This window comes from Callithrix jacchus, chromosome 3 (genome assembly GCF_049354715.1).
Source record: "Callithrix jacchus isolate 240 chromosome 3, calJac240_pri, whole genome shotgun sequence".
NCBI classification, from domain to species: Eukaryota; Metazoa; Chordata; class Mammalia; order Primates; family Cebidae; genus Callithrix; species Callithrix jacchus.
This window is the reverse complement of record NC_133504.1, coordinates 22,865,096-22,893,048: the sequence shown is the minus strand read 5'-3', so window position 1 is coordinate 22,893,048 and position 27,953 is coordinate 22,865,096. Positions and strand designations below refer to the sequence as shown.

General features: G+C 36.2%; 1 protein-coding gene and 1 non-coding gene across 2 annotated transcripts in view; one reads left to right on the top strand and one right to left on the bottom strand.

Moving 5' to 3' along the window:
- Positions 1–27,953, bottom strand: part of DDX60L (DExD/H-box 60 like) — a 143,204-nt gene that overhangs the window by 111,954 nt on the left and 3,297 nt on the right. The window contains 5 exon segments of the mRNA XM_078366284.1: positions 1,217–1,333; positions 12,655–12,996; positions 21,938–22,127; positions 22,634–22,703; positions 22,873–22,993. Of these exon segments, the coding sequence (XP_078222410.1) occupies positions 1,217–1,333; positions 12,655–12,996; positions 21,938–22,127; positions 22,634–22,703; positions 22,873–22,876 (723 nt within the window). The 5' untranslated portion in view covers positions 22,877–22,993.
- LOC118152603 (small nucleolar RNA SNORA51) lies at positions 21,600–21,729 on the top strand. Its single transcript, XR_004741346.1, has one exon. It is a non-coding gene; the product is annotated as a small nucleolar RNA SNORA51 (small nucleolar RNA).

Below are 27,953 nucleotides of genomic sequence, written 5' to 3'. Positions count from 1 at the left end.
CCATCAAGATCATTAAATATGTTGATACCTTATGATCCAGTTTTGAATTTCTGGGAATTTAGAATGGAAGAATAATAATCCAATATGTGTACAAAAATCTTATACATCAAAATGTTCACTGTTACATTATTTATAACAGCCAAAATTTTGAAGTAATTTAAATGTCTAACACTAAGAAAATGTAATGCGCTCATTAAACATTACATTCATGAAAAATTCTTAATGACAAGAAAATACTTAACAATCTTAATGAAATGTATATTAAAAATACCTATACAGTCTGGGCATGGTGGCTCACAGCTGTCATCCCAAAACTTTGGGAGGCCAAGGTAAGAGGATCACTTGAGCCCAGGAGTTCAAGACCAGCCTGGGTAATAAAATGAGACATCATCTCTACATAAAATAAAATATTAGGCAGGCATGGTGGCACATGCCTGAGGGTCCAGCTACTCAGGAAGCTGAGGTGGGGGGATCACTTGAGCCTGGGAGGTCAAGGCTGCAATGACCCATGATTGTGCCACTGCACTCCAGACTAGGCAAGAGAGTGAGGCCTTGTCTCAAAAAAAAAAAAAAAAAAAAAAAAAACACAAAAACATATATGTGTCTCAAAAAAAAAAAGAAACACATGCAACATACACACACAAACACAATATGTCCTCAGCTACATAAAAATATATATATATGTTAAAATGCTAAGTGGAATTATGGATATTCTTACTACTTTTCTTTTTTTTCCAAACTTTCTTCTGCAACCACTTTTTACCATTTGAGAATCAGAAAGAAAAAAAAAGAAAGAGGTGCTTAGTAATCCATCATGATAAATAGGATTATAAAGCATAGTTTGATAAGATAATCAGAAAGTTAGATTTCGGGTATAATTAATTTCTCGTTTTGACTATTTATATGGAAAATGTTGTCTTAGAGTCCTCCTCAATTGGAATAATAAAAAATAAACATTACTGTTGCATTAATTACTACAAATTTCTAGTTTTCCAGGGTCTGTCTTAAAATATGGCTTCCAGAAATGAACATAAAATTACATATGCCATCTGATCAATTCAAGATAGGAGCATGACATTCTGAGATTCAGATAGTATACATGTATTAAGGAGATCTATGGCATCATTTATTCTGGTCTAAGGACTGAACTAATCATAACTTGATTCTCATTTATCAAATTCTATCAAATTTTTTAAAGAAATAAAAATGTTAATACCTCTTCCATCATATCATTCCATTTCAACTGTTCAAAATAAGGTGCTAATGCTAAAATCCTTCTTTCTTCCAAGTGTTGTATGAGACTTTTATATGCAATCCGAATCACAGTTTCATTCTGTAAAAGGGAGAAAACCATGTCAAATACATTAAATAAAGTGTTACCTGGCTATAAAAAATGAGACACTTCATGCAAATCAAAACCATAATAAGCCATCTCATGCCAGTCGGAATGGTGATCATTAAAAAGTCAAGAAACAACAGATGCTGGTGAGGTTGCAGAGAAATAGGAATGCTTTTACACTGTTGTTGGGGATATAAATTAGCTCAACCATTATGGAAAACAGTGTGGTAATTCCTCAAAGATTTAGAACCAGAAATACCATTTGACCCAGCAATCCTATTACTGGGTATATGCCCAAAGAAATAGAAATCATTCTATCATAAAGATACATGCATAAGTATGTTCACTGTAGCACTACTCACAATAGCAAAAACATGAAATCAACCCAAATGCCCATCAATCATAGATTGGATAAAGAAACTGTGGTACATATACCCATGGAATACTATGCAACCATAAAAAGGAACAACATCATGTCCTTTGGAGTAACATGGATGGAGCCTGATGCCGTTAACCTTGGCAAACTGACACAGGAACAGAAAACCAAACACCACAATAAGAACACAGGGACACAGGGAGGGGCAACACACTGGGGTCTGTGGGGGCGGGGGTGGAAGAGAGAGGACTTTGAAAATTCTACAGGATAAATAGCTAATGCATGCAGGGCTTAATACCTAGGTGATGGGTTGACAGGTGTAGCAAACCACAAAGCCACACATTTACCTATGTAACAAACCTGCACATCCTACACATGTATCCCAGAACTTAGAGTTAAATTAAATTTTTTAAATGAGACATTTGAATTCTACATGTGTTATAATGTATACTAATAAAATTACCCTGTTGTGTCTTTAGGACAATTTTTCTTAAGCTCTGATAAACATGTATATTTCCTGTTTGCCAAATTAATTTTTTTTCAGAATATAATGAATTTTCTTAGTATCTTGGTTTTCAAAAATACAGAAAATCAGAGAAGGTAGTATGAACACCCCATCCTGAACAATTAACAACATATAATACATCCATAATATTTATTGAGACTAATTTAAACAGTCCAAAGGGGGTGAGAAAAATAACCTTCTTTTAGGGAAATACTTATAGATAATGAATTAGGAAATAATTTTACAGAAAATAAAAGCATCAATTTAAAAAGAAAAGAAGGCCAGGCATGGTGGCTCTTGTCTGTAATATCAGTACTTTGGGAGGCTGAGGCAAGAATATCACTTAATCCCAGGAGTTTGAAACCAGCCTGGGCAACGTAGCAAGAAGAAAGGCCCCAATTCTATTAAAAATAAATATATAAATATGGTTATTCTTAAGGAGAGACAAAACAGGATACTAGTATTGCATTTTTAAGTCAGAGTCTGATATTTCTCAGGCAAAATAGAGACTTACTGGTAGCAATATCTGTTCTCAATATGAAAATGAAGTCTAGAGGCCAAGTACAGTGTCTCATGCCTATAATTCCAGTGCTTTAGGAGGCCAAGGCAGGCAGATTACCTGAGGTCAGAGTTTAAGACCAGCCTGGGCAACATCGTGAAACCCCATCTCTACTAAGAATACAAATATTAGCCAGGCATGGTGGCAGGTGCCTGTAATCCCAGCAATTTGGGAAGCCAAGGCAGACAGGAGAATTGCTGAACCCGGGAGGTGGAGGTTGCAGACTGCACACCAGCCTGGGCAACAGAGCAAGACTCTACGTACACCAGGTAGGACATAAAAGTTACCGCCATTGTTTTGTCCTGTAGTTCTTATAAATGTACGGGGACACAGAAGGGAACCTGTTTATATAATGGTACTTAATATAAGGCGTGTAATCCGTGAGAGGGACAGGTAGCTGTGTCATAAACCCTCTTTCTTCCTATTATCTGTTAAGACAGGTGAGCTGTTAGGGCATCCATTCTACTATGCTAGGGAGAAGAGAGACCTAAAACTGAGTGATTGAACAGACGATGAGTGGCCACCAGAGATAATTATTGAGTACTATGGAGATAAGTGGCCACCAGAGAGAATTACTGAGTACTATGGACCAGCCACATGGGCTGAGGATGGCTCATGGGGATACTGGACCCCTATTTACCTGCTCAACCAGATCATCTGGTTGCAGGCTGTTTTGGAAATACTCACTAATGAAACGGGCAAAGCTCTGTCCCTCTTGGCCCGACAAGAAACTTAAATAAGAAATGCGATTTATCAGAACCGACTGGCCCTACATTATTTGCTAGCAGCCAAAGGAGGAGTCTGGGGAAAATTCACTCTAACCAACTGCCGTCTGCACATTGATGACCGGGGCAAGCAAGAGGATATTGTGTGAGACATAATCAAACTGACATATGTGCCTGTACAGGCATGGCATGGATTTAACCCTGAGTCCTTATTTGGAGGTTGGTTCTCATCCTTGATTCAAAACCCTCATCATACGTGTTATAATAATAATAGATGTTTGTTTACTGCTCCCTTATCTACTCCCCCTGTTCCTTCAGATGATTAGGGGATTCATTACTATTGTAGTTAGCCAAAAAATGACATCACAAGTGTATTGTATGAAACATTATCAGTCGGTTTCTTCAGAAAATCTGGAAAGTGAGAATGAAAGTAAGACCTTTCACTAATATTATAAAGTGGTGAGGGTCTCAGTTGGAGGTATGAAGAGGGAGACCCAGGCATCTCAGATCAACTTCCCCTTTTCATTCCTAACACTGTAAACTAAAACCCTTTTCTTTTCTTTCTTTTTTTTTTTTTTTTTTTTTGAGATGGAGTTTCGCTCTTGTTACCCAGGCTGGAGTGCAACGGCGCAATCTCGGCTCACCACAACCTCTGCCTCCTGGGTTCAGGCAATTCTCCTGCCTCAGCCTCCTGAGTAGCTGGGATTACAGGCACATGCCACCATGCCCAGCTAATTTTTTGTATTTTTAGTAGAGATGGGGTTTCACCATGTTGACCAGGATGGTCTCAATCTCTTGACCTCGTGATCCACCTGCCTCGGCCTCCCAAAGTGCTAGGATTACAGGCATGAGCCTTTCATATGTAATTCCTGAGACTGTAAACCAAGACCCTTTTCATATGTTAAGCTATAAACCTAAGATTCTTCCACGTGTTAAAAAAAAAAAAAAGCTGGGAAAATTTTAATGACAGGATAAAAGTAAAGCAAATAACAAATCTAAAAGCATGACAAACATCTGTATGTCTTAATTACCATGAAGAATGTTTCTCAAAACATGATTAATTTTAGTTATCACCATAATGTACATTTAGAAGGCAATTTTCCAACCAAAACAAAAAATGAGGAGTCACAATTTCAAAGGGCAGAGATTTGCTACAAAAACTAATAAAAAAATGAATCATCAGAATTCATTTCAAAATGTGAAAACTGGAACAAAACTGAATTCACTCATAAGATTAATAATACATTTTTGACTCCCAAGTTTCAGAACATAAATACTGTACAAACCTAATGTAGAAAGTAAAAAGTTCCACTTCAAAGTTTCCCTTCTTGTTAAAGAATAATAGTAATAAATGTTAGAAATAATAGTTTGTTTTAAAGACTAACTTTTGGGAATAGATCCAAGAGGGCTGAATAGAAACAGCTCTGGATTGCAGTTCCCAGCAACAATGCAGAGGGTGATTAATCACTGCATTTCCAAATGAATTTTTACTGCCCACAGACCAGGAGATTCCCAGGCAGAAAAGTGCCACAATTCCCCAGCACTACTGTTTCAGCCAGCACAGAGGGCTTCCACACAAAACCTCACACAAATACGAGTGCCATTTCAACTGGCAACTGGAACACCTAGGAGACAGAGTTTCCCATTCAACTGAAAAAAAGGGGGCTGAAACAGACAGCCAGGTGATCTGGCTCAGCCAGTCCCACCCACACAAAGACCAGCAATCTGAAACACTCTGGAATGAGAGTTTCACAGCAAGCACAGCTGGACCTGGGTTGATCCAGCTCTGTGTGGGGAAGGGCATCCGCCATTACTGAGGAAGTCCACCATTACCAAGGCAGTCTGCCATTACCAAGGCAATCCGCCATTACAGAGACAATCCACCATTACTGTGGCAGACCACCATTACCGAGGCAGTTCTAACTATACCTCTATAAACAAAACTGCAAGGATGTTCACACAGCAGCTAGGCAGAGCCCACGGCAGCTCAGCAACACCTCTGCTGGCAGACTGTGACTAGGCTACCTCCACACTGGGCAGGGCATCTCTGAAAAAAGGCAGCAGCACATCAGGAACTTATAAATAAAGCCCCACCTTCCCAGGACAGAGCACCTGGGAAAAAAAGACAGTTATGAGTTCTGCTGCAGCAGACTTAAATGTACCTGCCCAGCAATTCTAAACAGAACAATGGAGCTCACAGCTCAGCACCTAAGCTCCTATAAGGGACAGACTGTCTCCTCAAGCAACTCCCAGACTCCCACATATTTAGAGACACCTCATAAAGGAGAGCTCAGGATGACATTTCGTGGGTATCCTTCTGGGACAAAAATAACAGAAGAAGAAACTGGCAGCAACTCTTACTGTTCTGCAGTCACTGCAGGTGATCCCCAGGCAAACAGGGTCTGGAGTGGACCTCCAGCAGTCCTACAGCAGAGGGGCCTAACTGTTAGAAGGAAAGCTAAGAAACAGAAAGAATTAGCTTCATTATCAACAAAAAGGACATCCACTCAGAGAATCCATCTGAAAATCACCAACTACAGAAACCACCAGTAGATAAATCCACAAAGATGGGAAGAAACCAGCACAAAAAGGATGAAAATGCCCAAAACCAAAACATCTCTCCTCCTCCAAGGGATCACAACTCCCCACCAGCAAAGGAACAAGGCTGGATGGAGAATGAGTCTGATGAATTGACAGAAACAAGCTTCAGAAGGTGGGTAATAACAAAAGTCTCTGAGCTAAAAGAACATGTTCTAACCTAATGAAAAGAAACTAAGAACCTTGAAAAAGGGTTTGATGAAATGCTAACAAGAATAAACAGCTTAGAGAGGGATATAAATTAACTGACAGAGCCAAAAAACACAACATGAGAACTTCGCAAAGCATACACAATTTTCAATAGCTGAATCAACCAAGCAGAAGAAAGAATATCAGAGATTGAAGATCAACTCAATGAAATAAAATGAGAAGGCAAGATTAGAGAAAAAAGAGTAAAAAAAAATGAACAAAGCCTCCAAGAAATATGGGATTATGTGAAAAGACCTAATCTACATTTGAATGTGATGGAGAAAATGAATCCAAGTGGAAAACACTCTTCAGGATATTATCAAGGAGAACTTCCCCAACCTAGCAAGGCAGGCCAATATTAAAGCCCAGGAAATACAGAAAACACCACGAAGATATTCCTCAAGAAAAGCAACCCCAAGACACATAATTGTCAGATTCACCAGGGTTGAAATGAAAGAAAAAAATGCTAAGGGCAGCCAGAGAAAAACGTCAGGTTACCCACAAAGGGAAGCCCATCAGACTCACAGTGGTTCTCTCAGCAGAAACTCTACAAGCCAGAAGAGAGTGGGGGCCAATATTCAACATCCTTAAAGAAAAGAACTTGCAACCCAGAATTTCATATCCAGCCAAACTAAGCTTCATAAGTGATGGAGAAATACAATCCTTTATGAACAAGCAATTACTCAGAGATTTCATCATCACCAGGCCTGCTTTATAAGAGCTCCTGAAAGAAGCACTAAACATAGAAAGGAACAACCAGTACCGGCCACTCCAAAAACGTACCAAATGGTAAAAAGCAGTGAAAAGAATGAAGAAACTGCAGCAACTAACAAAACAACCAGCTAGCATCAAAATGGCTGCATCAAATTCACACATAACAATATTAACCTTAAATGTAAATGGGCCAAATGTCCCAATCAAAGACACAGACTGGAAAATTGGATAAAAAGTCAAAACCCATCTCACATGCAAGGACACACATAGGCTCAAAATACACACAGGCTCAAAATACACATAGGCTCAAAAAAGGATTGGAGGAAGATTTACCAAGCAAATGAAGAGCAAACAAATGCAGTTGTTTCAATCCTAGTCTCTGATGAAATAGACTTTAAACCAACAAAGATCAAAAGAGATGAAGAAGGGCATTACATAATGGTAAAAGGATCAATGCAGCAAGAAGAGCTAACCATCCTAAATATATACACACTCAATACAGGAGCACCCAGATACATAAAGCAAGTTCTTAATGACTTACAAAGAGACTTAGACTCCCACACAATAATAGCAGGAGACTTTAACACTCCACTGTCAATATTAGATAGATCAACGAGACAGAAAAATAACAAGGATATCCAGGACTTGAACTCACCTGGACCAAGCAAACCTAATAGACATTTACAGAACTCTCCACCCCAAATCCACAGAATATACATTTTTCTTAGTGCCACATCACATCTACTCGCAAATTGACCACATAATTGGAAGTAAATTGCCCGAAGTAATTTATAGATTCAATGCTAGCCCCACCAAGCTACCTATGACCCTGGTACCAAAACAGAGATATAGACCAATGGAGTAGAACAGAAACTTTGGAGTCAACATCACACATCTACAACCATCTGATCGTTGACAAACATGAAAAAAACAAGTAATGTGGAAATGGTGTTGGCAAAACTGCCTAGCCATGTGCAGAAAGCAGAAACTGGACCCCTTTCTGAAACCTTACACTAAAATTAACTCCAGATGAATTAAAGACTTAAACATAAGACCTAACATCATCAAAACCCTAGAAAAAAACATAGGCAAAACCATTCAGGACATAGGCATAGGCAAGGATTTCATAACTAAAACACCAAAAGCATTGGCAACAAAAGCCAACATAGACAAATGGGATCTGATTAAACTCCAGAGTTCTGCACAGCAAAAGAAACAATCATTAGAGTGAACCAGCAACCAACAGAATGGGAAAAAATTTTGCAATCTACCCATCTGACCAAGGACTTATATTCAGAATATATGAAGAACTAAAACAGATTTACTAGAAAAAAATAAAACAAACCCATTCCAAAGTGGGTGAAGGGCATGAACAGACACTTTTCCAAAGAAGACATATATGAGGCCAACAAACATATGAAAAAATGCTCATCACCACTGCTCATTAGAGAAATGCAAATCAAAACTACATTGAGATACCATCTCATGCTAGTTAGAATGACAATCATTAAAAAATCTGGAGACAACAGATGCTGGAGAGGATGTGGAGAAACAGGAACACTTTTACACTGTTGGTGGGATTGTAAATTAGTTCAACCATTGTGGAAAACAGCGTGGTGATTCCTCAAGGACCTAGAAATAGAAATTCTATTTGACCAGCAATCCCATTACTGGGTATATATCCAAAGGATTATAAAATCATTCTATTATAAAGACATACATGCACATGTATGTTCATTGCAGCACTGTTTACAATAGCAAAGACCTGGAACCAATCAAAATGCCAATCAATGATAGACTGGACAGGGAAAATGTGGCACATATATACCATGGAATACTATGCAGCCATCAAAAATGATGAGTTCGTGTCCTTTGAAGGGACATGGATGAACATGGAAACCATCATTCTCAGCAAACTGACAAAAGAACAGAATATCAAACACCACATGTTCTCACTCATAGACGGGTGTTGAACAATGAGAACACATGGACACAGGGAGGAGAGCATGGCAAACTGAGGTCTGTTGCAGGGGGACTAGGGGAGGGACAGCAGCAGGTGGGTAGTTGGGGAGGGTTAACATGGAGAGAAATGCCAGATACAGGTGATGGGGATGAAGGCAGCAAACCACACTGCCATGTATGTACATATGCAACAATCCTGCATGTTCTTCATATGTACCCCAGAATCTAAAGTGCAATAAAATATAAATACATATTAAAAAAAGAAAGAAAACAATTTGATAGGGGTCTCCTGAAACCTGCTGAGCATAATAGCTCTGGATTTTAATTATCCTTTCTAAAGCAAATGGAAGTTAGAATTCATACATCTTAAAAGAAAGATCTGTTGATTTAATGCAAATTTTGATGAGTGTTTCTAGAAAGTTATTGGCATTTGTATTCATTTTATATTTATACTGCTGATCAGTGCCTGGCACAAACAGAATCTTACAGAATCTTGAGTCTAATACCCTTGGTATTGAAGGCCTGGCAATGCACTGTTATCTTTTCTGGGGATAATGACAAAATGCAGTCCTTTACTTTTAAAAGACATCATTATTAAGGCCCTGGAAAAACACATGGTCATTTTCAATTAAAAATGAGTAAAAGAGAGACTCCAAATCAAATATTTGTGCCAATGTTCACCTTTAATAACATTATGAAATCTCACAAAAATGTAACTAAAATTTAACCAAATTTGAGCAAACATAGAGAAAAGGCATGAGTAGGGATGTTTGCTGCAAAACATATGGTTTTCTCTGGATGATGCTCAGGCTTTAGCTAAGCCACATTGTGAAGTAACCATGATCTGTGCAAGGTCTATGTCTCCCTTCCTCATAAATCAATGCCCAAATGAAAAAGAGAGGAGAATAAAATATGATAGGCACCATTTTGTGCCAGAAAAAAATAGTAAGCATTGCTTTAGAGCAACGCACACCTTTGAACTCTGTATGCAACTTCATTACATTCTTATGGCATGGATATTTTTAATTTATAAATGTTACATATGTAGTATAAATTTCATTTATACCATAAATACTCTGATACAGATATCAGAGATCGTATTTCCAGATATGAGTTCGTTATGGTGCAAATACCTCTCCCAAAAAAGTGCTAAAAGCACACAACTTGAAGTCCTCAAACTGATACACACATTTACACTTAGGTGTGAGAAAAATCTTACCTCTAGAGCACTTGTGGTTAGAAAGTCAAAACTTGCCAGAATAAAACTCAGTCTTCAGAATCTTCTTCCCTCATCATAGGATCAGAGCATTTCATCTGGCCTTCTTAAATCTCAGTCTTTAAAATGACTATGTTTTATTCTTTCTCTCTGTTTTTCCTAATAGTTGGAGCTTATATGACTTCTGAGTGTAAGTATCCCTTATATCTATATGTAAACATTAAATGACTTTCTACTGACTATACTGTTAAAAACAAAAATTATTTTCACAATCCTGTATATATAAGTATCTCCTACATCTACATGAAAACATTAAATGACTTTCTACTGACTATATTGTTATATTATAGATAATTATCTCCTATATCTACAAGTAAACATTAAATGACTTTCTAATGACTGCAGTGTTATATTATAGATAAAAATTATTTTTGTAATCCTGTATCTCCTATATCTACATATAAATATTAAATGACTTTCTACTGACAAAAAAAAACTAAATTTCTTCATAGCCTTCTTGCTTTTTGCTAACAACTCCTTGTTAAGCCCTATCCTACGTAGCTGTTAGACACAAGGGAATAAGTACATTCTATGTCCTTGTACTTTAACCAAGATATCTGTGCTGCACGTGCTCACAGGCATGTCCCAGCTCACAGCCTATGCCCCTTCCTTATTTGGACTTCCTCCTTTCCCTTTTTCTCCTTTGCCTGTACTATATAGAAAAGTTTTAAGTTGTTAGCCAATTGGGTTCAGTTTAGATTGTGATATCTGGCCCCAACCAATAGAGATCAGACACTGCAGTAAGGACCCAACGCATAAGGAATAAATATGTCTGCCTTTCCTTTGTTCATTGTACTCTCGAGGCAAGATGGCTAAAACGAGCACCCTTTCTGCAGAAAGTAAAATTGCCTTGCTGAGAAAACATTTTTTCTGAAAGCTAATTTTTCCTTGCAATACCTGGGAACAAGCATTCTGTTTCTAACACCTAATGCCAGATATACCAAAATAATGAACCTATCATAAAATTGAAATTCTAAAATGCTTTGAAAATTCTACAGACTTCATGAGTTTATGTTAAGGAATGAAATTATCTCATTACTTCTTCCTTTGTCAATATTCATGTCTTTCTCATTAAGGATCCTTCGTCCATGTTAGCTATCATTTCACTGCCTACATGCAACACATGAACCTCTAAACGCATGGATTTCCAGTTAAATGCATTTCTTGCTTTCCATTATCTAGGCAGCAGGACACCCTATGGCTAAATATACGGAAGCTAAAGACACACTCCTTTGTTGAAATCCACTGTCAACCTTTTATTAATAAAGGAAAATCACTTTGTTGAAATCCACTGTCAATCTTTTATTAATAAAGGAAAATCACTTCTCTACTTATAACACTCTAACAAAAAAAAAAGTCTGAATTTTCCACACCAATAATTCTCTAATTCTCTTCAGACACCTCTGGGTGCCATACAGTGGAATTCCATTCTGATGCTAACCACCGTGAGTTAACACAGGCCCCACAGGGTAAGGACTCAGTCCAACCAGACTGCCTCCCACTTCAGACGTGAAGCACAAATGCTAGGCTTCACATCCTGATGGACCAGCTACAAATCTGGGGTTCCCTCCTCACAGCTGGTAATTTGCTAACATAGCTCACAGAACTCAGGAAAACTTGTTTGCTTACTATTACCAGTTTATCATGAAGGATACAATTGTGGAACAGCCAGATGGAACAGATGCACAAGGCAAGGTATGGGGAGAAGGGCAGTAACTCCCTGGGTGTCCCGTCCCTCCCAGGCCTTCCCAACCTGGGAGTTCAACAAACCTCACTGTTCAAGAGTTTTTATAGAGCTTAATATCTAGCCCCTCTTGCTCCCCTTCCCAGAGGTTGGTGGTTGGGACTAAAATTTCCAGCCTCTGATGGCTTGGTCCTTTTGGTGACCAGCCCAATGCTGAGGCTATTTAGGGCCCCCACCCTAGGTCACCTCATTAGGAAAAATTCAGATGTGATCAAAAGCAGCTCCTTACAAATAACAAAAGATATTATTATTACTCAAGAAATTCCAAGGGTTTTAGGAGCTCTGTGACAGCAACTAGGGATAGAGTGCAAATATATTTCTTATTATACCACAATTAGGTACTTAACATGAGCAAATTACTTCAATACTCCAAGTATTCTTTTATAGATGAGGTGATAATACCATAATTAGATGTGAATAGATAGAGATAATAAGGCCACAAACCTTAGAGGAGTACCCTGAAAACTAAGAGAAATTCAGGAAAAGGAATGGGCATAGTGCTCAATGAATGTTTATCATCATCGTTACCAGTATTAAATTTATTACCTCTTCTGAGACTGCCTATCATAGGTTCCACTAAGAAGACAGAAAGAATACTGAGTTAAAGATTTTGAGAATGAAAATTAAAAATCAGGACAAAAAAATGAGAGTTATTAATGTCAATTACCTTCTCCAAAAAAGTTTGGTTTCTCTCTGTGCTTTCCATGATATGTGCATAAAGTCTGAGAGTATCAGATTCGTGCCCTGAAGAAAGCACAACATTGACTTTCATTCCCCATGAATGTATGATTAAGAAGTTAAAAAGGTACGTTTGTAAATCACTCAGGCCTTCCTCTGAAACTATCAGAAAATATGGGTAATGCTGTTCCAAGAATAACTTCCAATCTTGTGATAAGCATCCAGAAAACTCCGTTTGCACATCAATGTTAGTGTTGTGTTGAAGGTGGAGAATTAAAGCAGTTCTCAATGAAAGAATTTCAGGAAAATCAAAATATGCACATTCAGCATCCTGTGGTGAGAAAGAAAACATATGTCATTTTAAAACCTTCCTTTAGTAATTTGTCAATTCTGTTACTTACAGCACAAAGCCATACAGAATCCAACCCATGTGATCAAGTTGCTTTTCTCAAGGGCCTTAAACTTGACTCATTTCACAATTGTATGCCACAAGTCAAAATGTAGATTATATAGACTCCTCTCCTTTATTTGAGCAGGCATACATTACTACTTCACTTCTAATGCTTTGACTCTCTCTGTTTAAATAGGGATCAAAGTAGCAAGTGGATAGATATATTTCCTCTGCATTGAGAAGCTGATGTGGATCACTATTAGCAGATATGTTCCAGGTGATGCATCTCCTCCTTAAACAATGTAAATCTTTTCTTAGCAAATCAAAATTCCAATTTTTCAAATTTACAAGAAAAAAACAACCCCATTAAAAAGTGGGCAAACGACATGAACAGACACTTTTCAAAAGAAGAAATACATGCCACCAATAAGCATGTTAAAAAAAGCTCAACATCCCCAATCATTAGAGAAATGCAAATCAAAACCACAATGATAAACCATCTCATGCCAGTCAGAATGGCTATTATTAAAAAGCAAAAAATAACAGATGCTGAGGAGGTTGCAGAGAAAACGGAATGCTTAACACTATTGGTGGGAGTTTAAATTAGTTCAACCATTGTGGAAAAATGTGGCAATTCCTGACAGATCTACCATTCAACTGAGCAGTCTCATTACTGTTTCATCATAAAGACACATGCATGTTCACTGCAGCACTATTCACAATAGCAAAGACATGAAATCAAACTAAATCGTCAATTGATAGACTGGACAAAGAAAATTGGTATATATACATCATGGAATACTATGCATCCATAAAAAAGAAGGCGATCATGTCCTTTGCAGATACATGGATGGAGCTGAAGCCTATTATCCTTAGCAAACAAATGCAGAAACAGAATCCAAAAAAACCGCATGCTCTCACTGACATGTAGGAGCTAAATAATGAGAACATATGGACACAGAGAGGGGAACAACAGACACTGGGGCCTGCACAAGGGTGGATGGTGGAGGGTAGGAGGAGGGAGAGGATCAGAAAAAATAAGTAATGGGAACTAGGCTTAATATTTAGGTGAAGAAATAATCTGTACAACAGACCTCCATAACACAAGCTTACCTATATAACAAACCTGCACATGTACCCCTGAACTTAAAATAAAAGATAAAAAAAATCAGTTTTTAAATGATATTGAAAATCTAGTCTATTAGACTGTCAATATTTAAGAAGAATGCTGACTTTTCTATATGCATCTATAAAAAGACTGCTTTTACTTTTAATCATGCCAAAACTAACCCCCACCCGCAAAAAAAAATCCTATGTAAAAAGATTGAACAAATATAGACTAGAATTCTTAGCAGTAAAACAACAATTGCTTCTAGGAGTAGGATAAGGGAATGGGCTCATAATATACTTTTGTATTTGGGTTGAGATTTGTTAAAATTTGAAGCCATTCAATCTGTAATTTTTAAAAAACATACTATAATACACTGTTGAGGACATTTATATAGATCAATCCAAATAAAGACAGTGCCTCTATTGAATTTGCCATTCTACTGGAAGGTAAATACTATTTCTTCTCAGTTTTGATCCTAAAGTGCTTCCTAGAATTTAAGGATAAAAATTCAGGGAGCAAAAAAAGATTGCTGAGAGAAGTTTGCCTCCTACCTCATGCTCCTTTGTGTCCTTAAAATAAGTATCTATTTTTGCAGATAAAAATTAATTTTAGCTATCAACTACTCTGATTTAATGACATTTCTAAAAGATTATATTCAAATAACTGTAGACTCTATATTATTTCCAAGAACACAGGGTACATTCACCAAAATAGGCCATATATTGGGCATCAAAACAAATCCTAACAGATGTTTAAATAACTGAAATTGGAATTAAATTAGAACCACAATGGAATTAAATTAGAAATCAATGATAACACAAATAGAAAAAAACAAGCATTTATACATTAAAACAACACTTTTTTAATTTTTGAAATTATCCATAAGTGACATTATAATTGTAGAAACAGGATCTCACTCTGTTATTCAGGCTGGTCTTAAATTCTTGGCTTCAAGTGATCCTCAGCCTCTCAAAGTGTTCTTATTACATGTGTGAGCCAGTTCACCTGGACTAATTGCCCATCTTTATGGAGTACAGGGTGATATTTTGATATACATGTATATAATGTGTAATGATCAAATCAGAGTAATTAGTGTATTGATCACATCAGATAGAATTTGTGTGTTTGTGTGTGTGTGTGTTGAAAAACACGTCAAATCTGCTATTCTAGCTATTTGAAAAAATGCAATAAATTACTGTTAATTATAGCCACCCTATAGTGTAATAATGTCCTCCAAGGTCATCCATGTTGCCACAAATGACAGAATTTTATTTTTTTATAGCCAAATAGTATTATACTGTGTATGTGTACACCACATTTTCTTTATCTATTCATCTGTTGATGAACACTTGGTTTGTTTCCATGTATTGGCTATGTGTATAGTGTTGTAATAAACACAAGAAGGCAGATATCTCTTTAACATAATGATTTCCTATCTTTTGAATATATACCTAGTAGTGGGACTGATGGTTCACATAGTAATTCTGGTTTTCATTTTTTGAGGAACCTCCATACTGTTTTCCATATTACTGAGTTAATTCACATTCGTACCAGCAGCAAATGAGTTGCCCTTTCTTTACATACTTACTAGCATTTTTTTTGTCTTTCTGACAATAGCTACTCTAATGGGGTAAGATGCTATCTTATTATGGTTTGGATTTGCATTTCTCTGATGATTAATAGTGCTGACTATGCTTTCATATATGTGTTGGCCATTGGTATGTCTTCTATTGAGAGATGTCTATTCAGGTCACTTGCCCACATTTTAATTGTATTATCTTTTTTTTTACTTTTGCTGTTGAGATGTTTGAGTTCCCTGCTTATCCTGGATATTAATTCCTTGTAGAATAAATAGTGGCAAACATTTTTCCCATTCTGAAGGTGTCTCTTTACTCTGTTGATTATTTCCTTTGCTATGCAGAAACTTTTAGTTTGATATAATCCCATTTGTCTATTTTTGCTTTTGCTACCTGTGCTTCTGAGGTCTTCATAAGATCTTTGCACTAACCAATGTCCTAAAGCATTCCCCCTATGTTTTCTTCTAATACTTTCATAGTTTTGGGTCCTACATTTAAGTCCTTAATCCATTTTGAATTGACTTTTTATATAGTGCAAATGAGGATTTGGTTTCATTTTTCTGCATGTGAATATCCAATTTTCTGAGTACCATTTACTGAATACATTGTCCTTTCCATTGAACATTCTTGATGTTTTAGTCAAAAATCATTTGGCTGTAAATATGTGAATTTACTTCTGGGTTCTCCATTCTGTTCCATTGGTACAAATGTCCATTTTTATGCCAGTACTATGCTGTTTGGGTTACTAAAGCTTTGTTGGATACTTTGAAATCTATCATGTAATACCTCCAGCTTTTAAAACAACAAACTTCTAAATAATCCACTGGTCAAAGAAAAAAGAATCACAAGAGATGTCAGAAATTATTTCTAATTAAATGGTTTAAAAAATGCAAATTTGTGATATGTAGCTAAAACATGGCTTACAAGAAAATTTTTACAATTCATAAATAGAAAAGAAGAAAGAGCTTGGCTTAAGATTTCAATTTAAGAAGCTTGTGGAAAAAAGAGTAAGAAAAATCCAAGAGAAACAAATAAAGACAAGAGTAAAAATCAGTGAAATTAATAAGAAAAAAAGACAATACAGAAAATTAACAAAATGAAAAAGCTAGGTGTTTGAAAACATCAACAAAATTGATAAATCACTAACTAGATTAATCAAGAAGAAAGAAGACACAACAATATAAAGGATAAATGAGGGCAGAATAAAATGGAAATTATCACAGTAGGGAATCCGTGAAGCTGTGTCACATACAGCAGATATGACTTTCATACATGTTTAAAAAGTTAACTCCTTAGTTTCCCTTAGCATTATATCAGGTTATAGAATCAGAGATAAAATAATGACAAATGACATTTTAATTTGTAAAATTATATAATGATACTTATCATTTGGAAATAGAAAAATAAAAATCTATTCCCATTTTACCAGATGTGAATTTCAAGTAGAGCAGTTGCTTTGACGAGTTAGTGTCATGTTTCTGATGAGTACCCTCCTGTCATTGCCTCATTGGTTGTCACTAGCAGCTGGCCAAAAAAAAGTCTTCTTTTGCTGTTTTAGTCAGGATTTCTGCAGTTTATGTTTCAAAACTGGTTTAGAGTATCTGGGTGATGGGTATATATGGTCCATGTATCCCTTTTTGGTAAGCTATAGTTACAGTCTGTGTGCTTTGCATCCTGTTACACAGAAAGCAGCAAATAACCAAAGATTTAAGGGACACAGACAGCTCCCAGTTGACAAAATGGAACTGCAATATGAAAGTTTTTAGAGGGTTTCTGTTTTTGTTCTAACAAAACATGTTCTAACATGTTGGTTTTGTTCTGTTCTTCTTTTCCTTAAGACAGGAACCAAGTTTACATATAAACTGTTGGTAATTTTAGTTTCCTTCTGTGTCATTCACTGTAAAACTGCATAATTTGGGGGAAAAAATGAAAAAATAAATCATTAGTAGTTAGGCACAGTGTGGCTCATGCCTGTAATCCCAGAACTTTGGGAGGCCCAGGTAGGTGGATTGCTTAAGTTCAGGAGTTGGAGACTAGCCTGTGCAACACAGCAAAACCCCATCTTTACAAAAAAATACAAAAATAAGCCAACCATGTTCATGCCTGTAGTCCCAGCTACTCAGGAGGCTGAGGCAGAGGATCACTTGAGCACAGGACACAGAGTTGCAGTGTGCCAAAATCATGCTACTGCATTCCAATTTGGGAGTTAGAGTGAGTCCCTGTCTTGAATTTTAAAAAAAGAAAATTTAGTTTCTGTTAAAATAAAAATAAAAGAGGGGCCTAACTAACACTAACATCACTACAAATCTTTAAGCAATAAGAAGAAAATAAGAGAATGTAATATGCAACTTTATGCCAAAACATTAGATAACTTAGATAAGATTGGCAAATTCCTTGACATACACAATTAACAACACTGACACAAGATAAAACAAAAAGTCTAAATGGCCCTATATTTATTAAAGAAATTGACTTTGTTATCAAAAATTTTCTTCCAAGAAAAACTCCAGACCCAAATGCTTTCACAGGAAAATTTTATCAGATTTGTCTGAGGAAATAATACCAATCTTACAAAAACATTTTCAGAAAACAGAAGAGGAAAATGGGCTTTTCAACACATTCACTAAGTCAGCATGATCCTAATACCAAAACCAGACAAAGACACTATAAAAAAAAATAAAACTGGCTGGGTATGGTGGCTCACACCTGTAATCCCAGCATTCTGGGAGGCTAAGGCTGGCAGATTCCTTAAGTCAAGAGCTCCAGACCAGCCTAGCCAATACAGGGAAACACTGTCCCTACTAAAAATACAAAATCATCAGCCAGGCATGGTAATGCATGCCTGTAATCCCAGCTACACAGGAGGCTGAAACAGGAGGATTGCTTACACCTGGGAGGCAGAGGTTGCAGTGAGCCAACAGCAAGCCATTGCACTCCAGCCTGGGTGACAGAGTGAGACTCCATCTCAAATAAATAAATAAATAAAACTACAGATTAATATTTTTCATGACTATATACCAAAAAAACCTTCAAATATTGGGAAATCAAACTCAGCAATATATTAAAGAAAGTATATCTATCATGATCAATTGAGGCTTTCCCAGGAATAAAAGATTGAATTGAATTAATATTTAACAATCTCTTAATATAATCTACCAAATTAAGAAAATAAAAGAGGAACACTGTATCAGAATTTCAACACATGTAGGAAAAGCATTTTTTAAAATGTAACACTTGTTAATTATAGAAATTCTCAGAAAACTTAAAATAAGAAGAAATTTCCTCAATTTGATAATGGGTATATATAACTACAACTAAGATGATACCTAGCAGGGAAATAATGGACACTTTCCCTTTAAGATCAAATACCAGGTAAAGATGCCATTCACTCTACTTCAACATTTACTAGAGGTGCCAGTCACTGTAATACGGCAAGAAAAATAAATTTTTAAAAACTGAAAAATAAGAAGTAAGCATGTATTTATTCACTAAATATTTTGAAAAATCTAAGAAATACACAAATCAGCAACTAAAATTAATAAGTTGCTTTGATAAGATTGCAGGATACCAGTTAACAAAAACCAATTCTACTTCTACATACAAAGAGCAAAAAATACAAAATTATTTTTTAAAGTTCAATTTATGATAAGATCAAAACATGAAATATCTTGAAATATATTTAGCAAAAGATGTGCAACATCTCCACAACGAAGAATACAAAATTGATAAGAGAAACTGGAGATCTTAAAAAAAAACAGTTATATATTGTGTTCACTAACTGAAAGACTATATTGTTCTACAAATTTAATGACTATCAATTATAATCCCATTGTTCTTTTTAAATCGAAATTGGTAAACTCATTCTAAAATTTGTGTGAAAACGCAGAGAACCTAGGATAGTGAAAGTTAAAGAAGAACAAATGAATTTCAAGATTTACTATAAAATTACACAAATTAGGACATTGTGGTACTAGTAATTTGTTAAATCCTTTGATGGAACATAGTAGAAAACCCAGAAATAGACCCACACATTTACAATCATTTGATTTTTGATGAAGAAACCAAAGCAATCTACTGGTAGAAGAAAAACGTTCTCAACAATGGATGCTGTAACAAATGAACCTCAATTCCTAATTCACACCACACAGACACAAAAATTAATTCAAGACATATCATAGACTGATGTAAAAGCTGAAGCTACATGCTTCTAGAATTATTAATAAATATAGGGGACTATTTTTATGACTAAGAGACAGGCAATGATTCTTATCAGGATATAGGCACAATAACCATTAAAGAATAATAAATTAGACTTCATCAAAACTAAAATATCTGCTCATCCAAAGCTAGCATTAAGAAAATGAAGTGGCACATCACAGACTGAGAAAATATATTTGAAATAATGTATATGACCACATGTTGTAAACAGAATATATCAAAACTACTGCAACTCAACATTAAAAAGATAAAGAATTCAATATAAACCAGTCAAAAGATATGAGAAGATGCTTCACAAGTGACAGTATACAGATGAACAATAAGCACTTGAAAAAGTAGGCAACATCATTAGCCATTTGATAAATACCAACTGAAACACAGGAACATCACACTACACATCCACTAGAATGGCTGGACTGACCAAATACAAATGTTTGCAACTACATAGGGCACAGAAACTCTTATTCATTGCTGGAGTGAATATAAAAGGGCACAACGACCTTAGGAAAAGTTTTGACAGTTTTATAAAATATATATTCCAATCATAGATATATGCACAAGGAAAATGAAAACTTACATCCACACAAAGACTTGCACGTAATTGCACATAGTACCTTTATTCATCTAGGCAAGATACTGAAAGAGCTCAGTGTTCACTCAACAGGAAAATGGGTAAACAAACCATGGTACATTTCTACAATAAAAACGTTACTCAAAATTGATAAGAGGAACAAAATACTGATACACACAACAAAATGAATGCCTCTCAAAAACATTATGTTGAATGAAAGAAGGTTCATACTGTAAAATTCTACTTATTAAAAGTTCTAGAACTTTGAGAGGCCGAGGCAGGCAGATCACCTGAGGTCAGGAGTTTGAGACCAGCCTGACCAATATGATGAAACCCCATCTCTACTAAAAATACAAAATTAGCCAGCTGTGGTGGCATTCACCTGTAATCCCAGCTACTCAGGAGGCTAAGACAGGAGAATCACTTGAACCCAGGAGGCAGAGGTTGTGGTGAGCAAAGATTGTGCCACTGCACTCCAGCTTGGGCAACAAGAGCAAAACTCCATCTCAAAAAAAATAAAATAAAGAAAGTTCTACAATAGGTAAATCTAAGTGCAATAGAAAGGATTTAAACAGTGGTTGCTTCTGAGGGATGCAGTGAGGATGAACTTGGTAGGGATATGAGAAGACGTCCTGTGGAACAAGAGTTTGGGTTACACGCGCATGCCTTTGTCAAAACTCAATGTACTGGTAAATGCTATGCACATTTGAAAGCTCATTAAATGGCATTAGGTTAATGCAAAACTTTTTGTAAAACACTTAAGATCTGTGCATTTCACTTCATGCAAATTTTACAGCCAAAAAAAAAAAAACACTTGCAGATAAGTACCAAACTCTGGTTAATGGCATGTATGCTGTAATGTTTAAGAGTAAAATGTAATGTCTACAACTACTTTGAAATGTAGCCCCAAAATAAAAGGAGTTATTCAAAGGCATGGATAAGTTTACAGATATAATAAAATGCAATTGTATGATTTAGATGGTGGAGATATAGATATTTGCTACACAACCTTTCAACTTACCTATATTTGAAATTTTTATAATAAAATATTGAAAACCAAAGAATGGGCTTCCTGGTGCTTACCACATACTGAATTATTACACTGACTATATAGAAAGGGAACTAGAGTAAACCTACCTATATACACCTCAGCCCAGACCTTGCACCTGGTCTATATTGTGAATGTGCAAACATACAGTTGAGAGGAAAAAAACTTAATAAATAAAAAATAAAGAATGGCTATCTCTGAGTAGTGAAATCATGGGTAATATTTTCTTTTGTTAATCTGCCTTTTTATATTTTCCATGATGACATGCTTCATTTTTAAGTAAAATACTCTTTAGGTTAAGAGATTTCAGTTATAGTTATGAAAGGATTAAAAAGACATCAATCATCATATATTACCTTGAAGAAAACTATAGAAAATTGTCCTCCATTACTCATAAGATCCACAAGATAGCATTCAACCAGATAGAAGAAGTGGAGATTCTGTCCCCACTTGAATGATTTTACACATAGGCATGTGACAAGCAAGGAGTCTCCATCAATCACAAAAAAATTAGATTCCACGAAATCATTTAATATGCTGGAATACCTAAAATAAAATAGAATAAAAATCACAGATGATTTCTACAGAGACTTTGTTGCTGTTATTATTATTGCATAAGCTGCTATTTGTTGCATGCCTCATGTCAGTCTACAATGTCTTTTCAAATACCTCATTTATGCAACTGTCCTTTATAAGAAGGAGATAGCATAATTACTATTTTATTAAAAGAAAATTAGGCTCAGAGAGGCAAAGGAATTTATCCAATGCTAAATAGAGAGCCAGGATTTGAACTTGAGAATATGATTCTAAAGGCTGTTATTCTGGATGAGGGCATATATAACCCCCAGCTCCATAAATCTGATTGCTTTAGGAAATAATCTGTTCACTGAGAGCTATGACAACTCTAGGAAGATGAGTGCATTCCCATCATCTCCAAGCTGCTCCAAGATAAATAGTTGAGTGATCATGTATGTGTATATGGGTTAAGAGGTATGTGGATACACAGAGCATATAATAGTGTAGCTCTTTCTTTTTTAATTCACAATACTTACCCAGCTTTTGGCATTTCATACAAAATTAACTTTGTCATTTTCCTGAAAAATACTGCATGATCCTGTAACCCTAAAAAAAAAAAGATTTTGAACCATCAATATATTTACATGACTATATAATTTAGTAATTATTAAGAAAAGGAAATATGGATATCCAATTACTTTGTAATATTACTGAATGTGAATATCTCACAAGATTGTTGTTTTATAGACTGCTAATATCAAAGATTGAGAATTACCCATTGTTGCTGCTTCTTGGGCTACAGGGTAGAAGAGAGTAGAACTGGAATTTATTAAATATGGCTGATATATTTTATTTTGGCACCTCTAAAATGCCTATATTTTATGTGAATGGCACCCCTGCAATAAAAGAAAAAAAATTAGAACTGTACTTATTCCTAAAACAAATAAAATGTACCCAAAAAATATCGTTATAATTTCCACAGAGCAAGCAGTCTAGTAAAAAAGCAAAGATTCATCAAATAATCATACAAAGAATTTCAAATCACAAATGAGACAAAAGGCACAGATATGGGTGTGGCTTCCCTAAAGAATGAATGCATAGGCTGAGATCTGAAGGAATGAATACTCCCTTATAGTCAATTTGCCTCTCAAAAAAGCTACACAAAGTATTCTTGGCAAAGGGAACAGCATGTGCAAAGGTCCTGTGACAGGGGACAGTATGCTAAGTACCGGATTCAGAAAAGACATTAGTGTGGCTGCAACAGAGGGTAGGGTTGTTTCAGATAAGGTTAGAGAAAAGGATAAACAAGGTCAGATAAGGATACCAAAAAAGGTCAGCTAAGGATAGAGAAAAAGGAAGCTATGCAGTCTTTTAAGGAATTTTAAGGTGCTTCGTCTTTACCTTCAGAGCACAATTCAGTCACTGATGGGTTTTAAACTGGTTGTAATTTGATCACACTTGCATTTGGTAAACATTACTCTATCTTTAGTACAGACAAGAGATTGAATGGGGAAGTGCATAGAGAAAGCTACTGAAATAGTCCTGCAGAAAGACGATGGTGGTTTGAGCTAATGTGGTGCTATTCAGACCTGGAGAGACGTGGATTTATCGGGGGGACATTGTGAAGATAAATGTGACATAGTTTGACAATAGATTCCACATGGGAAGAGAGAGGTGGGGGTGTCATGGATGACACCTCGGATCCTAGCAAGGACAAGAGGATGGATGATGGGGCTTGGACAAAGCATGCTGAAAGGTGGCCAGGTTTCTGGGCTAGAAATAGAAATACTAAGTCACTTGATTACTAAAGATAACTGACCAAATTAATATATATCACAGGTAGAAGAAATCACTGAAGACTGCTGATTAGTAACTCTGGGTCACTCCCAAAGTAAGTTTCTGGCCACTCCTGATTACTCCCAATGAAGAAGGGAATTAAATAATAGCAGTAATAGTAAAAACAAAACCTTTTGATTTGTAGTTGCTATATAAAAAATACATTTTGCTGTGTTGTATGCTGTTTAATACAAAACCTAACCCCCAGCGCTGCTTAAAATTAACTCCCTCCCTGTAAAACCTACCTTATCTATTCTTCCCACATTCTCAGCAAAGTTCCCAGGCATCTCAAGACCCCTGTTTTCCTTGCTAACCAGCTACAAGGTCACAGGGTAAGATAACACCCAAAAAATCTACAATGAGTTTCTCAAAATGCTATTTTTCGAATGTAATATACGTCACAAGACATGTTGCAAATTAATTAACTGTTCTTTGTTCTGACTTCTGTAAACCTGTTAGCTGCTATGTCATCCTGGATGTATAAAAATATCCCATTTTCTTTCTCCGGGGCTCAGCCTTGGGATGCTAATCTGCTGGGCTGGTGGTCACCTTAATAAAATCCTCTCGTTTCACCCATTGGTCTCTCCAGTCTCCTGGATATTCTGTAACACCAAAATGAACTATTTGCACTCAAATCCCTGTTTTGGGAGCCAATTCTGGGAGAACTCACGTCTTCATACCAACCATAAAGAACAGCAGCAAAATACAGTTAGAATTCATTGTTGCCACAGGATTGGTAAGTAGAAAAGCATTTATAGCCAAAGTAAGTACAGTCTCTGTGAAACTGAAGGGACAGAAAGCAGAATGCATTTATTCAACTACTGAATGAACAAACATCTGCAACTGGGCATGGGAGTACACTGAAAAGGACAAAAGTAGGCTTTGTTGCACTCTAGGAACTTATTATCTAGTAGAAAAAAAATCAATAAAAGTTTAAATATGTAAAAGTTAAGTATTATTTAAAAAATAAAAGAGTTTTAATGAATTGGACAGGATTGCTACAGACAATATCTCCAAGAAAGTGACATTTTAGATGAGCCTGGAAGAAGTGAGTGGAGTGGTCATTCAAAGACTCCCCTCCCATTTAAAAGAGAGACAGGTTAGAAAAACCTCAATCAGTTTTTTAGTAAGCACTGTAATTTTTAAAATTTATAATATCCATATAAAAGTAAGGATCATCAGATATAAAATACTGATCAGACAGAAAATAAACACCAAAAATAAAGACAAAGAAATAAACAAACTAAAAAATCAAAATATTCTTAAAAAAGCAGAAGAGAACTTTTAAAAATTCCAACTAGAATTTTCATAGAGAATCAAAGATATTGAATCTACGAAATAAGAGCTTGCATGCTGCTGTGGAAAAGAAAAAAACACAGGAACAAGAAAGCACTCTTGAAAATTCAGATCAAAACTACATTGAGATATCATCTCATGCAAGTTAGAATGGCAATCATTATAAAATGCAGAGACAACAGATGCTGGAGAGGATGTGGAGAAATAGGAACATTTTACACTGTTGGTGGGAATGTAAATTAGTTCAACCATTGTGGAAGACAGTGTGGCAATTCCTCAAGGACCTAGAAATAGAAATCCCATTTGACCCAGCAATCCCATTACTGGGTATATACCCAAAGGATTATAAATCATTCTATTATAAGGACACATGCACACATATGTACACTGCAGCACTGTTTACAATAGCTAGGACCTGGAACCCACCCAAATGCCCATCGATGACAGACTGGACAGGGAAAATGTGGCACATATACACCATAAAATTCTATGCAGCCATAGAAAAACGATGAGTTCGTGTCCTTTGTAGGGACACAGATGAACCTGGAAACCATCATTCTCAGCAAACTGACACAAGAACAGAAAATCAAACACCACATGTTCTCACTCACAGGCGGGTGCTGAACAATGAGAACACATGGACACAGGGAGAGGAGCATCACACACTGGGGTCTGTCCAGGGGGAACAGGGGAGGGATAGCGGGGGTGTGGGAGTTGGAGGGGATAACATGGGGAGAAATGCCAGATATAGGTGATGGGGAGGAAAGCAGCAAACCACAGTGCCATGTGTGTACCTATGCAACAATCTTACATGTTCTTCACAGGTACCCCAAAACCTAAAATGCAATAAAAAAGCAAGATTGCAGATATAAAATAAATTAGTTTGCTGAACAATAACACAGAATCCCAAGTTAAAAGACAGAGTCCAGAAACACAATGAGATAAAAATAAGAGAAACATTAATACACATGAAAGATTGATCAAAGCTTATAGAATCCATTAAAAGGAAATCCTGGAGGAAATAACTGGGATACCAGAATGGATGATAAAAATAATCAAAAACATAAAATGAGAAGATGTAATTTAAGAAGACTGGCTCAGGGCTAAAGAAAAATATGCGTAGATTAAAAAGGTTCTCCAAAAACAAAACAAGTTTGATAAAAAAAAAAAAAAAAGAGAAAGCCACAGCTAGATACAACCTGATAAAATTTCAGTGCTCCAAAGATAAAAAGAAAATCTAAAATCTGACAAAAGATATTTTAGCCACAAAAGAATGAAAACGAAAGAGGCATTAAAGTCAATAAGGACATGAGCTCTGAAACCTGGATATCTGGGTTGAATTCCTAATTGTACAACTAACTAGTTGTGTGGCCTGAGGCAAATTGTTTACCATCTCTGTTTCTGTTCCCTGTCTGCAAATTTAGAATAATATTATTATCCTAGGGTTGTCAAGATAAAATGCATTAACACATACACTGCTATTGCATGCTCTGCACATGTACCCCAAAACCTAAAATGCAATAAAAAATAAAAAAAATAAAAATAAATCAGATAATTACCTGTCATCTGTTTACAGCATCCATGATTAGAGGCAATTTTAAAGGTTAAAATAAAAATTCCTTTTCCTATAAAAAAAAAAAAGAATACCTGGACATAGTGAAAACTGATTAAAGTCAGCTCTTATAACATTATGATCAACACTGAATGCTCTGACACATGACCAATGACTTTCACCCTCTTTAATGCTTTGAAAAGTGTACTGTAATCAAGTTTTAATGACATAGGATGCTTTTCCTATTTGGATTTAATCACAAAACTTGATTCCATAATGAATACTATGTATATAGTTATGTTATGGTTTTTGTTGTTCAATTTTTAGACTAATAGATATACTTAATTTATTCAGAGAACCAAAATGTAAATACTTTGAACATTGATAATATATTAAAATAGCTAACCAATTTGAGAAGTACTAAGAGGGAAAGTTGGTAGGAAAAGAGTAGGAATGCTATTACTATCATTAAAAAAACACATATATGGAGTCTAGAAATATCATCCAAAGATAATGCTATATACTGAATATTTATGTCCCCCCTAAAATTCATATTTTAAAGCCCTAAACCCCACTGTGATGATAATTGGAGAAGCAGGCTTTGGGAGATAATCAGGATTACAGGAGGCCATAAAGATAGGGCCCTTATCTGATAAGATTGGTGTCTTCTTAAGAAAAAACATCAGAGGCCGAGTCTGTAATCCCAGCAATTTGGGAGGCCGAGGTGAGTGAATCACCTGAGGTCAGGAGTTTGAGACCAGCCTGACCAACATGGAGAAACCCCACCTCAACTAAAAATACAAAAATTAGCTGGGCGTGGTGGTGCATGCCTGTAATCCCAGCTACTCAGGAAGCTGAGGCAAAAGAATCGCTTGAACCCAGGAGGTGGAGGTTGTGGTGAGGATTGCTCCACTACACTCCAGCCTGGGCAACAAGAGTGAAAACTCCATCAAGAAGAAGAAGAAGAAAATAAGAAGAGGTAGAAGGGGAGGAGGATGACGAAGAGGAAGAGGAAGAGGAAGAAGGAGGAGGAGGAGGAAGAAGAAGAAGAAGAAATATCTAAGACCTCATAATCTCTCTCTCTCTCTCTCTCTCTCTCTCTCTCATGTGAGGATACAGGACACAGCAAGAGGGTAGGCATGTACAAGCCAGAGCCCTCACCAGAAACTGAA